The following is a 16208-nucleotide window of genomic DNA, read 5'->3' as shown; positions in this document are numbered from 1 at the left end:
CTGTTCTCCCCAGCACACCCTGCTTTTGCTGCCCTGTGGGGAAGCCTGATGGTGGTGGTTGCCTACAGAAAGGGCTCTAGAGAGCTTCTTTGGAGTCCCCTTTGCAGGGCTGATGGGCTGGTGGACTTCAGAGACTTGCTGGAGTTGCCTGTTTCTTTTTGTTTGATTTATCACTTTGCTCATGTGGAAAGCAGTTATAGCTGATACCGTGGCAGAGATGGAATGAGTAAGCAGAGGCAGAATGCGGTTTTGTAGTTGTAGCAGAAATGTCCCTTGGGGATTTCATTCCTTGTAGATAGGGAGAAAAGGGTTAGTGTGGAGGATAGTCTCTGGAGATGCTACGTCCACACAAACTTGCAAGCATCTGTACAATGATGATACAACAACAGATATGGTCCTGTTTTGACTCTGCTATGCAGACACCTGCTGGGATGTTTTGGTCTTACAACTAACTTTGACTGTAAACCATGGCCGTTTGCATCATGTTTGGCTTTCACTTTGAAGACGCAACAAAAGCTTATCCAAATTATTGTTCCGAGGAGCAGACTTCAACCCTGGAAAGCTCACAAGCCTGGATGGTGCATTTGAAATGCTCCCAAAGGGTGCTGAGCTTGGGAGGCAGGCATCTGTTCTCTTCCCCTGGGGCCGCCAGCCACGGCTGGACGGTGACGGCACGGTGTCGCTGGGTGCAGCTACAACAGGCGCTTGCACTGCTTCCCCAAGCAAAGCAACAGCAGCATCCAGATGGCTCACGTCCCAAGAAAGAGCTCTTCCAGTCTGAAGCCCTGCCAGGTTCTTCTGCATTTGTTTCAAGTGGAGGGGCAGGGGCAAAACCCAGGCAGCTGTGACCTTCACCGCACCGTCAGTAGTGTGCCGTGGAGCCGGGAGCTGTATTGTTCAGGCTGTATCCTTCAGAAACCCTCCTTAAGGCTGGGCAGCGAGCAGGGATGGAGCCCCTGGGTCCCACTGGAGCTCTCTGATGCAGAGCTGCTCTGCACGGCTCAGCAGCGTGACACGCACCAGAGTCGTGACTGCACTGAACCCTGCTGCACATTTTTTCCCCTTCTCTTAATTTCTCCTCCAAAACTCTCGTCTTGTCTTTTCTGTCTGCTGGGTGGAGGCACTTCTGGAGGCACATCCCCGCCGCAGCAGCATCCTGTTCCTCCCGTGCTCTCCTGCAGCAGAGCTGCTGCCTGCCTGGAGCCCGCCCGACAGCTTTTGGTGCAGGTGTGGACACCACACACTGATCACATGCACACACAACCCTTCGCAGAAATCATTTCTGTGCCTCACTTCTGAAAGAAAACCCAGCAGAGGGAGCCTCGTCCCTTCATGTCACTGTCCTGGAGAGATGCAAGGAGACAACCCAGCTCTGGTGGCTTTCCAGCCACCATTGGGAGATGCATTTATTCTTAATTTAAAAGGTAGAGAGGCAAAAATTACCCAGAGAGAGAAAGTGAGAGAGAGAAAAGGTATGTCTAGGGATGAAAATGTTTCAGCCCGAGGGCTGGTGAAGGGAAGAGCCACAGAAAGCTGAAGGCTTGCACGCTTTCTGCAAGCAAAAGGAGTGCAGCCCAAACGGGTATTAGAATTGAAGAGAAACATTTATCCCCCCATTAGAAATAACACTGAAGGGATAAGGGGATTGAACAGCTTAGTGCTTAGGCTCACTCGTGCCTTGGTGACCACATCTGGGCTCCTGAGCCATTTGTTAGCCTCCCCTTGCTCCAGCCGCCATGTGGGGATGGTGCTCTCCTGCCCTGGAGAGGTGACAGGCTCAGCCAGGTCTCCTGGGGAGGTGTCCTCCTCCCCTGGGACGGGTGATGGGCACACGAGCCGCTTGGATCCGCCTGTTTCAGTGTGTACCTGAGTTACACCCGTCACTCGGAGTGCATTGCCGAGGCTGTGCTGCTTGTGGGGTCGGCTCCAACGATAACATAAGACCTGAGAAAGTGAGCAAGAAGCCATTGGCTGGGCGATCACATCCCTTCCTTCCTGGGCTCATCCAGGCAGGAGGAACGGCCGCACAGCCGCTCTCCAGCAAGCTGCCATTCAAAATGCTGAAAAAAGAAGCTCCTTTCCTCCCTCCTTCCTTCCTTTTCCTCCTCTCTCCCTCCCTTGTGCTGCTCACAAGAACTGAAGCCATCAGGTACATTTGCACCAGCACCACCCCTCTCTCCGCACTGCTGCAGCTGAGCACCCCTGGGGCAGCACGGTGTTGGGGACACCGGACACCGAGATGTGCGGGAACGATGCAAGAGATGCACGAGTGCAGAGACACAGAAGCAGACGTTGCGAGCAAGGGGAGGAGAAATGCAGTCTGCCTTGCAGTAAGCATGGACAAAAGACCCAAGGAAACCACCCAACGTTGCTCTTCACTCTCAGCCCAGTTGAATACCTGAGCATTAGGGAACAAGACCCATTTCCTCCATCCCTTGTCGCATAGGAAGGGCACTGCCTTCTGGCAGCTGTTTTGCAAACACTTCTTGACACATACACCTCTTTACATTGCTGGGTGCTGTGGTCAAGGCTGGTGCTGAGTCAAACACAAGGGACAAGCAATACTTTTGCAGTGTCCTGCTAGTCTGTGCTCAGCTGTATCCTTCCCTTCTGTCCATCGCTGTGCTCATCCTCACATGCTGCACATGCATTCATGCCTTGAGGTCAAGTTTTCTTCTGGACCTCTGTTCAGAACAAGCCATTTATTTCTATCGCTTGATCCCTGGTGAGAGCCAGCACTGCTGTGCTCAGGGCAGGATGGGGACTGAGGGGCTTGGTCTGTCCTTGCAAGACTCATGAAGGAAGGGGTGGTGGGCAGGGAAGAAAATGGAACCTGCCATTTTCAGACAGCCACCTGGGCACCTTCCTCCTCCTCTTCCTCTCCCTCTCCCTCTGACACCACTCCTCCAAACGGGGGGGACGCTGGCCACCTTCCCATCAGGGCTGGTGGCAAATTTGCATGGTTCCTGCGCTCCCCTCAGACTGGGCTTCCCACTGCTGTGCAGGGCACAGCCAACGTCTGCCTGACAGGGGTGTTTGACCTTGTCTCTCCCCTGAGCACGAGGTGCCAGCAACCTGTGCCACTGCCGTCACTGGTGCCCGTTGACGTCTCGTCTCCTCTGCCAGTGCTTCCCCCATAGAAAAAGCCTGGGGTGGAGCTCGGTGAGCTTCAAGCAGAGGTGCCCTTTGGCATCTCTGGCTGGGGACAAAGCCTGTGGCCAGGAAGGCTAGTGAAGCCACTGGCGCCGTGGGTCCAGGGAGCAGGGGTGGCTTCAAGGGTGCTTTGTGCTGCTGTGTCTGTGCCAGCCAGCACAGGCACCAGAGGATGTCCTGCCACAGGCTCTGTGCAAACGCTGCAGGTAGCCTGCTCCTCTCTCGCCCAGGCTTGCTGAAATGCCTCCCCTGAGCATGACATGTGTGGTGTGAGTGTCCCAGTTGTCACCCTCAGTCCCAGCTACCATGCAAGGTGGCTTGCGAGCCTCTCTCCCTGCTGCGTTGGGAGATGCCTGGGCATTTCATAGCTTCCCAGCAGTCTTGGTGCTGCTGAGGCTGCTTGTCCCTTGTGCTCAGGCAGCCTGTCATCTCTATTTAGGAGATGAGAGGTACAGAGCTGCCTAAGGGGCCAAATTCCTGTGCACAATTGCTGTACTTATACATGCCTATTAGTGTGTGCTGCATATTTGCTGGGTGTTGGTCCAATAGTTGTCCGCTGCTGTTAACTTAGAAATGGATAACAGAGATATTGCTTCAGCATGGCTTTAGTCATGAAGTCAAGAGAACCTATTGACATGTACGTTTTTAACCAAATAGTGCTTGAGTTCACTTTAGTTGGTGGCAAGAAGCCACAGCCTGCCACTGGCCCAGGAATACAGCACTCTGCACCCACCCCCTGCTGCTGCAAAAGACACACATTTTTTTGAAGATCCCAAATGAAATCTCCTCTCATCCTCTGTGGTGTGTTAGAATTCATCAAGGATTTGCATCCAGTCTGGCAGCATCCATCCCAGAGGCAGGTGTCACATGTGCCCCTTCAACATGCAGAAAGCTCCAGCATTGCGTGACATTCCTGAAGGACTGAAACCTGCCCAGACAGCCACAAACCTATCTGCTGGTACACCAAGTCCTGCACAACCCTTGCCCTGGGCTGGGTGCTGGGTCAAGAGATAGGTACTAAAATGAGTATTTCCCTTTGGATCATGATTCATCTGCTTTTTTACTGAAACAGCCTCCACAGTCATCTGTCAGTAAGTTCAGCATCAGAGTTCAGGCTCAGGAAAGAGTCAGGCTGGGACTGTTCCTCCATGGCAGAGAGGACCATGGTGTCTTTGAAACAGAAGAGGAGTGTATGCACGTGCTGCTAACCTGTTAGGAAATGGAGAGATGAGCAGAAACCCTCTGATCCACTCAGTTTCTCAGCGTGCCCACTCCCTTTGGCAGAGCTGAAGCTTGGCTATGCTTTACTCCTGCAGATCATTTCACATGTGCAACACAGCCCTGTGCACTATGCTCTTGTTTTCTAGAAAGATCACATTTATCTCCAAGTATGGGTCAGCAAACAGGGCTTTGAGGAATGATTGCCTTGCTGCACTTCATCGGTTAACAGCTTGGTTTGGGTTTTTTTTCTGTAGAAAAAGGAGAAAAAAATGGACTGCTGAAGGCATGATAGTCTTGTTCTCAAGCTCCTCCTGAACGTGGGCTGCCGGATCCTCTAGGACAGGCAGGGTTATCTGGGCAGCTAATGGTGGACAGACAGATGTGATGTGAAGACCTCAGCTGGTTGTGGTGCTTGAGTGCCCTTTTCTTTCAAAACTTGTGTGCTTTACTGTCTCTAAACACAAGCACATGGAGGATTATGGAGACTGAACATCCTCAGAGAGTGCCAGGTGAAGAAACGGATAAATGTCTTGGTGACGCAGGCACGCATGCACATGTCGCACATTCATTAATGTTAGTGGGAAGCCTGCCTGGATACCAGAGTATGGTGAGGAAAACCAGTATTTACAGGGGTAACACAGAAGACATTGCTGTTTGCTTGGTAGTACTCTTCTTTTACATATATCTCATTCTACATGGTAAGTCTGACCCAGCTGCTGACGCCAGGGTTACGCTGGTTGCACTGACTGCTGGAAAGCACACCAGACCCGCACGGACAGTCCTGGCTGGCCGTGAGATGAGAGCGGCGCTGGATCAGGACGAGGCCCCAGCAGATGCACTCGTCAGCAGAGGCTGCGGGAACTCAATTCATGTTACTGCTATTCTGAGGCGGGGATTTCTGTGACCTGGCTCTGCACATTTTGGCATTTCAGCTAAGTCAGCAGAAATACAGATTTATGCAGAAGCGCACGGTCAGGCAGAAGCACACCGCACAGAAGCCATGTGTCAAAACTGGCATAGTACAGCAGCAGCTTTGCTTTACCCAGCATTACTTGCTGCCTTTGAGATACAAATATTAACCAAAAATGCATGCCAGTCCACACGTTACAGTTAAAATTGACACATTCAGACGAAGGATATAGTTCTCTTTCAATTTCCCAAACTTTTTTTACATCCGGACAGAATACCTAAAGTCATGGGGTTTTTTTTCTGTCATCCTTTCTGGATCCTCTCCTGGCACAGTTAGTAATTTCCATGGTGTTTCATAACTGGTATACTAAATCAGTGTTTTCAAGAGGCTGAAAATAAAATAGGATTGTCCTGGACACGATACAATTTCCAGGGGTTTGGGGAGTTTTGTGCATGCTAATGCAGGCCCATCTCTGCGCAGGAGCATCTTTCAGCCAAGAGAGGTGCAGGACACAAATACCCTTCATTAACCTTTCTTTTTTTTCCCTCGTAAAACTTTTGACTGGTTCTGACCTCCGGGTGTAGCTGAATGCTACCACAGCAGAAAGAGGCAGAGTTGCGCTGCTGGCTGGGAGGGCTCCTCTGGAAAGGATCAAGTCAGAAGCTCCCATCCTCATCCCCAGACTGCATGCAGTGGCCTGAACGAGCGACTTGAAGGCCAGAGATTCTGCCGAGGATTTAATTAGTGTTGTCTGCAAGTTGCCTTGGGAAGGAGGCTTCAGCATAATGCCAGAAAAAGCCAGATATGGACTAGTTTCATACTCCAGGATGCAGTTTTGGAACAAGATGCTGAGACTGTCATTCCCTGTGCTAAAGTGGCAGTTGCGCAGGTCATAGCTGAGAGATATGGAAGAATCCACCAGGTCCCACTTCACACTATTTTCTGAGGGATCTAGCAATGAGGGATCTGTCCTCATACATCCCACTTTTTGCCGGTGTAGTTCAACAGCGTGGGTCCTTAAACATACCCTTTTGCTCTCTACAAGTGCTGCACAGGTTTGCACAGTGCGGTGAGTGACATTTGTGCAAGATGAGCCCCACTGATGCCACTGCAATGCTCCAGCCTGTCAAGGCCTGCAGGGCATCATGGATAGCATCAGACAAAGACTCGATCTTTCTAACAGAGACCCTCTGTAGAAGAGACCCTCTGTAGAAGGGACCCTCTGCTGCAAATAACACCAATAAATCAAAAGAAAACAAGTATGTATTTTAGGTTTAAGCTTGAATGTGGGTAACAATTATGCTGGTTTCTGTTTTAAGATGACACGCTGAAGCCAGAACAAGAGAAGATCTAGCTATTTAATGTGCCAACATCATCCTGAATCCTCTTTAACCTGCATCATCTCAGCAAAAAGAAAAAACAATATCAGGATATAAAGCTAAGTAGCAGATATGAGCAGGACCAATATAACAACTGTGGTGGGTACTTTTTATGCAAGCAGGTGAACAGGCACAGGGTCTGTGCAGGATGGTCTAGCCTCAGTAGCTGGGTGCTTCTTGTGCTCCCAGCTCTTGGGATGACCCTAAAATTTGGTGTTACCCTCAAGCTGCCTAGCAGCTTGCACAGAGGCAGGAAGATGCCTCCTGCTCTCTTGTGCCCTCAGAGCCCTCACAGACACTGGCAGGGCAGCAGACTGCTCCCAGGCTTGTCCCTTCAGAAAGGAGAGGAGCTCTGAGACCTGCAGGGATGCTCCTAGCCACCTGCAGAGACACAGGACAGGTCCTGCCAGCCATGCAGCCTCCAGATGTGGGTCTCACCTTCTCCCTTTGCACAGGAAGGCAGCAGTAGCAGCTCAAAGCAGTTGGGCTGTGAGGAGAAGTTGAGGTCAGGTCCAGCTCAGGGCTCCTGGTGTTGCTGCTGCGATGGAGGAAGGCAGCTGCGTCTGGCAGTAAATACTTTGAGCTGCAGAAAGCATGTCCTGCCTCCCCGCAGGAAGGGTTTGCAAGCAGTGCTGAGGCAGCAGCAGGGGGAAGATGCCCTTTAGACTATAGTGAGAACTAGAGAAGTGAAAGACTTTGCAAAGAAGGCTCTGCACGTTTATGCTACCCTCACGCCGCACAGTTACAGCCCTTGTGGGGAAGCCCTGGGTCACAGCCTCACTGCAACAGCTACACAACAGCAATCAATGAAACCTCTGAAAAGAGGGAGATATCCCCTAGCAGAGATGCTCAGCAGCCCCAGGGAAAGGCCATGCTCTTGCCAGCTTGGGCAAGTGGGCTCCAGCACCTGTGCCAAAGCACTCACACAAGGGCTGCAGGATGGGGCTGCAGAAATCGTTCCCATCTCTTGTGCTTCAGCAGAGCGAGGTGTGATCTAGCGGACTCACACTGTGAAACTGCAGGGGAGATAGCTGGTGCTGTCCTCCTGCACACCAGCCTTTGGCTTTTTCCAGAATTTTTGTGAATCCCCTTTTAGAGCACCTGAGTGTTTGCATATACAAAAAAAGCCTGGCTGCCGAAGGGTGGTAAGGCACCTAAAAGGCAGGAGCTGTACTGCTGCGCCTGGCTGGGATCCTGCTGCTGGGACCTAGGCAGCAGCTGAACCTTTTCCTCTGGTCACAGTCTTTGCTTTACAATTTGGAGAACGTGTGTCATGACCCACATGAGGCAGCATGTATTTCTTACACACCTTCTGTTACTGATCCATTCTTGCAAAAGATTGTACCTTGCAGAGTGCAAATACGAGCGCACATTAAAATAGTAAATCCTATCCGAAGAAGATCAGTGGTTCAAAAGAATTGTATTTTGTGTTTTGTTCTGCTCTATTCTAGGAAGTAAGCCCAAGGGTACTCAGTATGTGTGGAAACACTACAAGGGCAGACTCTTACAGGAAATTAAATTTCTAGAACAAAAGATAATCTACTCTCCGCTTCTTTTTCCCAGGGGAGGAGGAAGAGGGAGGGAGAGAGAGGAGGGAGAGAAGAGGCAGCTGGAGGGATTGTCAGTTTTGTAGAACTGCCCAGGACAGAATAAAATGCACAAGCTGAAAGAATTAACAGATATAGGTTCCTCAGGTGCAAGGATTGTGCCATTACACTGCATGCAGTATCTTTATTATAAAACTCCAAATATGGTGATATCTTGTAGGGAGAAATAGATCAGGACTAAAAGCTTCAGAACACCATTGCATTTACCTATAAATATTTGTATATATAAAAAAGATAGATATATATATGCACGTATATGTATGTGTATATATTTGTGTATATATAAACACATGTGTACGCATATATATGTATGTGTATGTATGTATATGTACATCTATATGTATAGGCGTGGATAACCATTCACATATAAATCAGTCATCCACAGTTACCAAGTTGGAACAGTAACTGGGAGGTCAACCCCAGTCATATGGTCAAGAACAACGACCATACTGGCAGATCAGTTGCTTAAAGTGTTGAAAAAGTTCCTTCATGGGGAAGTGTGAGTGGCATCTGGGTTTTAGGCATCTCTGGAGCCTCTGGCCACTCAAATCAGGCAGTGCCATCCGCTTTAGATACTACCTGAGTTACAGGATGCTTGGTGTATTACCCATGTTTGTGTCTCTCTCCATCCTGTTTTGGGCATCCTCAGACAGCTGGTCAGGGCTCTGCTGAGAGCAGCCACCACCCCACCCTGTGGTTTACCAGCCAGTGAGTCCACAGGAAGCTTTGACATATGACTCTTACCGCTTTCTCAGCTCACAGTTAGTATTTTTTCCACTCTTCAGCCTTTTTTTCCTGGTAACTATTTCTCCACTAATCCCTAGGGCACTCTCTCGTTCCCGTAAAGGTTTTTTTCTTGACATCCACAGTGTCATTTCTAGGCTACAGCTTCCAAACCCTTCCAGCCCAGGAGCTGCAGGCCCTGGAAGCAGATGGGGAGTCAGGATCATACCTAGATGTTAATCCATGGTGATTTCAACAACACACGTGCATAGCATTTATTTATTTGTTGCTTCTTGTGCTGCTTTAAACACATCTAATTATTCACTCACTAAGCTCTTTCTAGGCTGGAAGCCTCATTCAAATCTGTCAGCTGGGAGCCAGGCCCTGGCGTGATGCCTCAAACTTGAGCGCTGTTTCCCTCCAAAGTGCGGGTCCCCACTCCTGCTGTGAGCCCCGTCCCTGCCTACGAAACCAATCCACTCTGCTGAGAGGAGGGAAGGAGAGGCCAAGTGTCCCAAGTTCAGAAACATACACAGTTCCTTTCAGTACTGAATCTGAGGTGGAGGAAGAAATGTTTCTAAGGCACGTCTCCGTGCTGCTTGGGCAGTGCAGGAGTCTGCTGGTAATTTCGGCCTCTCTTTCACAAAGCAGGCAGGACAGGACGTGCCAAAGGAAAGGGAGGAAGATGCTAAAAAAGATGCTAAAAAGTAAGAACCCCAAAGGCAACCATGATAAAAGCAAGCTCAGGCAGCTGCTTCTACTTTTCCTGTCCTAAAAGGCTGCCCAAACAGTGCATCCCTGTGGATGCCCTGCTGGGAGGATTTCTCAACTTCAGGTTACCTGTTCAGGATGAAAGTTTTTGACTTGTAGCTCTACAAGACAGTGCCAACAAAAGATGACTGTGAGGACGTCGCATGCAGAGAAGAGTGCTTGTCCAGGCTGCGCCCATTGAAAGCACTGTAGTCTTTGCAGATCAATAGAAAATGTGCATATTTTCTGAAAGCTTTGCAGAGATGCTTCTTGAACTTCTCACCCACAAAGGCGTAGATGACCGGGTTGAGGCAGCAGTGGACGAAGGAGAGTGCCTCAGCCAGCTCCATGGCTAGGTCTAGTCTTCGGCTTGTCTGGCAGTCGTCGATGATGTACATGTTCCTCAGAGAGTCCAGAAAAAGCACAATGTTGACGGGGGTCCAGAAGAGGAAAAACACAATGACGACAATAAAAACCAGTTTCATTGCTTTGTACTTGTTCTGAGTATGGCACTTCTGCAGGTTCTTCAAGATGCTGTGGTAGCAGAAAATGAGGACACCAACAGGGATCAGCCACCCCAGCACATTGACTTCAAAATTACTGAAAGTCTTCCAGCCATTGTTGCTGTCAGGATAGTGAGGGATGCACTTAGTCTGGTTATTGTCATTCGCTTCCTGGAAAAAAATTAAGTCTGGCGCTGATGCTAAAATGGCAACTGCCCAAAGGACCAGGCTGGTGATAACCCCATGGGCAGTTGTCCGAACCTGTAGAGCGTAAACAGAATGGACAATGGCCAAGTACCTGTCGACGCTCATGATGGTTATGAAGAAGGCGCTGCTGTAGAAACCAATGAAGTAAGCTGAGCTGATGATTTTACACATCGCATTTCCAAAAGTCCATTGGCTCACGATGGAGTACTGAACCAAGAAGGGGAGGGAGAAAACAAAGAGGAGGTCAGAGATGGCGAGGTTCAACAGATACACATCAGTCATGGCCCTGACTTTCTTGAAGACTGTTAGGACCCAAACGACCAAAGCATTTCCCACGAGGCCAGTCACAAACAGTAGGGAGTACAGCACTGGAAAAAAGACAGATGCAAATGCTGGAATATTTTCAAGATCACAGCTGATGTCCAGTTCTGGGTAGAAGAAGGCATATTCATAGGCTGCAGAGGAGTTAGATGTTGGTGTCGTGTAACCCACCTGTTCAAGGACAATGAAGTTCATGAGGCCCAAATCCCAAATTACCCTCTTAGTAAATATACTAGGCACAAGTCAGCTCACACCAAGCTGCATGAGGACAAAACAGCCGTGCCTCAGCTGTGTTGGAGGATGCAAAGGAGGAATGAACATGAGTGACCAGACCTCCTCTGCAAGATCCAGGATGAGGTTCTTGCACCAGAGGGGCAGAGGAGATCAAGGAAAATGCAACTGTGGTGGTAAACCAGAGGTTACCAGTATTTCCCTGCCGGGTCCATGTGGGGTGCCCAGCCCTGTGCCTGCAGTCCAGGTGGGGCACTGGGGCCAGAGACAGGGAGCATCCCCAAACCAGCAACCAAATGGGCATGGCCAGAGAGCTGAGAGCCCCCGACATATGTTTCGGGGTCCTATTCCACGTTTCCTTCAGAAAGGAGAAAGGGAGCAGAGCTCAGGGAGGAACTGACATGTAAATGCTCATCTTCTAAAAGCTGTGTTTCCGGTTAGCTGAGTGCCAGAAATAGCCCTTCATGGGACAAGTTCACAGTTCCTGCACAGATTCCTGCACAGTTCAAGCAGGTTTTCAGCTGTAAAGGCACCAGCACGTACAGGTCACCAGTGGGTGCGGCACGTTGCACGCTCTCTCCACCCCAGGTGAGATCAGCGGTGGCAGCTCTGGCCTGAGGGGCGACTTCCCAAAGAGCAGACGGGACTTTCTGCCCCTTTCTCCCTCCTCCCCAGCAGGAGCTTTGCCCTCTTGGCCTGTGCCAGCACAAACTGCTGCTGCCAGCAGCTCATGCACACCATGACTTTACTCTGCTAACAGGGATGGCTGGTTTTCCTTTCAACACCAGTGGCTCTGCTCTCCTGGCACCTGTCAGGATGCACAAGCAGCAGCGACATGCCCCTTCCCTCCTGCCTGGCCCCTCGCAGCCCCCCAGCAGCAACCTCTGCATCCCTGGGCAGCACCTGTGACAGCAAACAGCTAAAGAAGATGGGTGGCAGCACATCTCCCAGTCGGATTGTCCTCCATAGGACACTCCTAGCGCTACCCCTGCCCTCGAGGACAGCCTTATTCCGCAAGCACAGTCTCATCAGCCAAAGATATTTTCACTCAATGTTTTTTTTCAGAGAACAACAATCACACTGATTTCTTCTAAACCCCCGTCATCCCTACCAGTACTATGTGTCCCCATAGGCAAAACTGGACCCCTCAGAAGTGCTACTGGCCTCAGCTTGCAGGGCAGCAGCCTGGCGGGGAGTGACTCACCAACGTGTCCTCGGAGCTGCCTCTGCCCAGCAGGTACGTCAAGTTACCCTCCATAATCCAACACTGTGTCTGAAAGAGCACCAAAAAAATGTCTTTATATCACAGGTTTTTAAGAAGCAGGCATACCTTCACACGTATATGTCAGCAGTATTTACCTTAGCTTATGTTGCAATGCCAAGTCACAGTCAAGGTCCTCACTGTAGCAGTGCACAGTCATAAAATGCCTTTTCCTCTGTGTGATAGGTGTTACATTAAAGACGTATAAAACCGCAAGCCAATAAGTTCAGCCTCTGTACTTGACACAGAGAAACGGAAACGTGTCAGGCTTATCTTCTGGATAATCGGTATGTTCTTTCACTTTTAGCATTTATATGAACGTCAGTGGAAGAGATCTGCAAATTCCCCTACGTGTCTGTCAAGTGCCCCCGTCCCTCACCTGGGTGCCCCTGTCCCACCTGCTGCCCCTGCTCTGCAGTCCCAGTGCCTGGGAGAGAGGAAGCAGTGCTGCCGCTCTGTCATGGATGGAGTAAGAGTGCACTTCACTTGTAAGAGAGAAGCAAAAATATACTTTATTGATATAAAACAGTGAGCTAACAAAGTTCAATGGTAAATGTGACAGTGGTTTAACAAGATTTGATGTCAAGGTACACTTGATTATCTACTGCATAGAGCAGAGGGTCAGACAAAGCTGTCAGGGAGACCCTCCCGTTCAGTCATGAGGTTCAGAAAAGGACCCCCTTGCTTTCTATACTCCTTCTCAGAGAGGAGTCTAGGTGTAGCTGGATCCAATCCTAGTCCCAGACTTGGTCAACGGTTTATGTCTAAAGGATTATATATGCACAATCAATCCATTATAGCACTTTGCTAAGATTTCAAAGTTTAGCATGCTGTTAGTCACTTACCAAAGGATCTGTTGCGGCAAGGAATCTGTTAACCTCGAGGAGTAACCTTGAGAGGTGTCCCTACTCAAGGGGAGATCCTGGCATGCAGCCTGCTGCCGTGCAGGAGAGCTCAAAGGGCTCTTGGGCTGCTCACTATTGGCAGGGGTAAGATGATTGACTCATAGTCGTATTTACATACCGGCTACAGATATTAGTTTCTTCCAAACTTGACTTGAGTCAGACACTGACCAGCACTGTGGTTAAGTGGACACATTGCCATAAATTAGCCCTTGGCTATTGGGTTGTTATCTGTCTCTCCTGAATCCACTTTGAGCTGGATGCATCCATCATGACCAGACACATCCATCATGACCACCACTGGTGGTTATTGCTCGAGCAGGGTTACAGGAAAAAGTCAGGTCAGGGGTGGGGGGGAGCACACCATCACACTCCACCCTGTGACTATAGTCAATTAATCTTATTCTCACCAAGTGGTGGTACGGTCACCTCTTGCTTCTGTGCCATAAACAGTATATTGATAATTTATGTGCTTACAGATCCACAGCAAGTAGATAGTGAAGTATTGTTATTTGCTATGTATTACTTTGTATGTTTTGGGTGGTTGGAGTTGGGTTATTTGTTTTATCATGTAACAAACCTTTATATACAATATGATTATAAGCAATAGACACATTAATGTTAGAGTTAGTAAAATCACAACTGGGTGAAGCATAAGATTAAACACTCCCATTGCTGTGGGTGACCATCCAAGAAGAGTTTCCCACCAATGGTGTTCTCAATCCTTCTTCACTCTTTCCAAGATACGGTGTATCTCTTCTGCATCATGATGAACAGTGATCAGAGTTTTGTGTCCATTGTTTCGGACACGTTCCAGCAGTTGACACAGGTCATTGTGTTGTAGTAGTTTCTTCACCAATGTAAGATTCATTCCGATGGAGGTAGGCAATAAATCTCGACTCAGTGTATAATTAGATTGTAACAACTGATAAGACGTAATAGGAGCTGAATAATTAAAGTCACATCCCGTAATTTTAGTAAAGTTACAAACACAAATATTTGAGTGATTACTTGTATCTACAGTAATGTTATCCACGAATATAAAATCACAAAGGGTTCTCATACAAAAACATCCTTTTCCAATATATACAAGTACAGTTTCAGGGGCTTCACTGGGTTGTATTTCAAAATGACAAACATTTTGTTCAGTGTCAAGACAAATGTCTTGGGCTTTGATGGTGTTACTCTCACAAACAAATCCTTGTTGTTCCCGTGCAATGCATGCGTTAACATCAACAGTTTGCCATTTGTTTCCATTCTGTTGGGCCCACCCTCTGTGTTCTAATGGATAGAGTATAGTTCCATTGTGATTTAATTCTAATGCAATGATTGGATATATGGTGTATACCGAAGCATTGCGTATTGTTAAGACAAAAGCTGTGGCCTTATTGTTGATGGGGTCATAAGTGAAATTGACTAAATACCACCAGGACTGGAATTCTTTCTCAAATGTAGTTGCATTATCTCCAATTACCTTTCAAATTTCAGTGGGTAAGGTGCCCTCTTCACCTTCTCTTATAATTGCTGCTACCATAGATTGCATCCACAGTTGAGCTTGGATACAACTAAAAGCTAGAGAAGCATTGTTTTGGGCTACACCAACTGCATCCACAATCAGTTGGTGATCCCTTTCATTAATTCTTTCCCACTGAGGTAATATATCAGATAAGAGCCGTTGGTTAGTTCCCAATGCTAATAGAGAAGACTGCAATGGGTGTTCAAATTTGTTTAAATCACTTGTTGTTGTGCTCATGTTTGTTTACAAGTACTTCAGCATCTATACTATTTAAGACTCCCAGTCCTATCCCTATGATACCGGTCACATCTCTCCTTGTTCGTCTTGGAGAGGTGAGGGTTCATCCATGTAACCACGCTAACCATCCTACATAGGACATACCTAGGAATGGTGAACGGGTCGGTTTGATTGCAGAGATATTAATTTGCATCAGTAGTTCTACTCATTTAAGAGACCATGATGGATTAAATAACACTCATTGTTGGCCTGTATTTTTGATCACATATGGTCCAACTTCAGAAATCTGTGGGGACAGAATTTTCTCATCCTTTACAATCAGGCCAGATGTTGTTGTACTAGGCTCAGTAATGTCTATTTTAAATTTAAAGGATAGTCCTGTGCTACGGTGAGCCCAGAGGCAGACTACGAAAACAGGTTGTACTAAGGTGAAATAGTACCAACAATCCAGTCTGTCAGAGGTGCAAAGTTTCATATCTTTGGCTGTTGGGTTTGATATAATGTTGTACACAGAAATCTGAGATGCCTTCTCATGGGTAGACTCATTGATCATCTGGCATCCTATTTTAATTTCCTTCCCTGCCATTCCCCAAAGTCAAGGAACTTTATAATCAGCTTCATCTTTATCCCAGCTCCATTTGTTTTCTAAGTATGTTTCAGTTCCGTGCATGACCACGGTAGAAAGCTTTAAATCTCCCTTTCTAGAATGTATTCCCATACTTCTGGAGTACTTAACACGAGCTTAAGACCATGGTCGCTCTAAGGTTCTTTGATCACAGGCTAAGAGGAGCAGCATTGTTAGGGTTTGGAATAGTAACATGAACACAGAATTTCCATCTGCCATCCTGTGGGGTGCTGTAAGAGAAAATAGAGGCTTGTTTCGGTGGGGAGAGTCTGAACAGGTTACCCTGTTAAAAAAAAGGAAAAATCCATCATGCACTAATTCTATGTTTTGGACCACTGCTATTGGTAGTTTCCCAGGCAAGTGGGCCACAAGGTTTAATTAAAGTCATAGGCACGGTACCAATGGATAGTAAATTGACCATCACAGGCTGTCCTGGCTGTAATGTCATCAGATATTCTTCTTTCCTAGTAGGTGGAGCGCTAAGCTCAGTTTTTACAAAGAATGCTCGGCTTATAGGGCTTCCAGTAGGCCCGTATCAATTATTTACTTGATGAAGTACTTTGGGAAGTCTTGTATCCCATTGAGCCTTGTGTGGTTTGAGATTCCTTTTCAATAAGCCATTAGCTCTTTCTACCATCCCATTCAATTAGGGGTAGTATGGG

General features: G+C 48.1%; 1 protein-coding gene across 1 annotated transcript; it reads right to left on the bottom strand.

Moving 5' to 3' along the window:
- Positions 1-9764: 9764 nt before the first annotated feature.
- On the bottom strand, positions 9765-12263 carry LOC142406643 (C-C chemokine receptor type 8-like). Its single transcript, XM_075495591.1, has 2 exons — positions 12210-12263; positions 9765-10945 (listed from the first exon to the last, which is right to left on the bottom strand). The coding sequence occupies exons 1-2, from the start codon at positions 12261-12263 to the stop codon at positions 9866-9868; spliced, it is 1134 nt and encodes a 377-aa protein (XP_075351706.1). The 3' UTR covers positions 9765-9865.
- Between the last annotated feature and the right edge of the window lie 3945 nt (positions 12264-16208).

The sequence above is a fragment of the Mycteria americana genome, chromosome 2 (genome assembly GCF_035582795.1).
Source record: "Mycteria americana isolate JAX WOST 10 ecotype Jacksonville Zoo and Gardens chromosome 2, USCA_MyAme_1.0, whole genome shotgun sequence".
Taxonomy (NCBI): domain Eukaryota; kingdom Metazoa; phylum Chordata; class Aves; order Ciconiiformes; family Ciconiidae; genus Mycteria; species Mycteria americana.
This window is presented reverse-complemented; position numbering and strand designations above follow the sequence as displayed.

Excerpts from the sequence above, each read along its gene's own strand:
- LOC142406643 (XM_075495591.1), bottom strand. The coding sequence starts at position 12,263 with ATGGAGGGTAACTTGACGTACCTGCTGGGCAGAGGCAGCTCCGAGGAC. Across the intron at positions 10,946-12,209 it reads GCAGCTCCGAGGACACGTTG|GTGGGTTACACGACACCAAC; the intron begins GTGAGTCACTCC and ends GTCCTTGAACAG.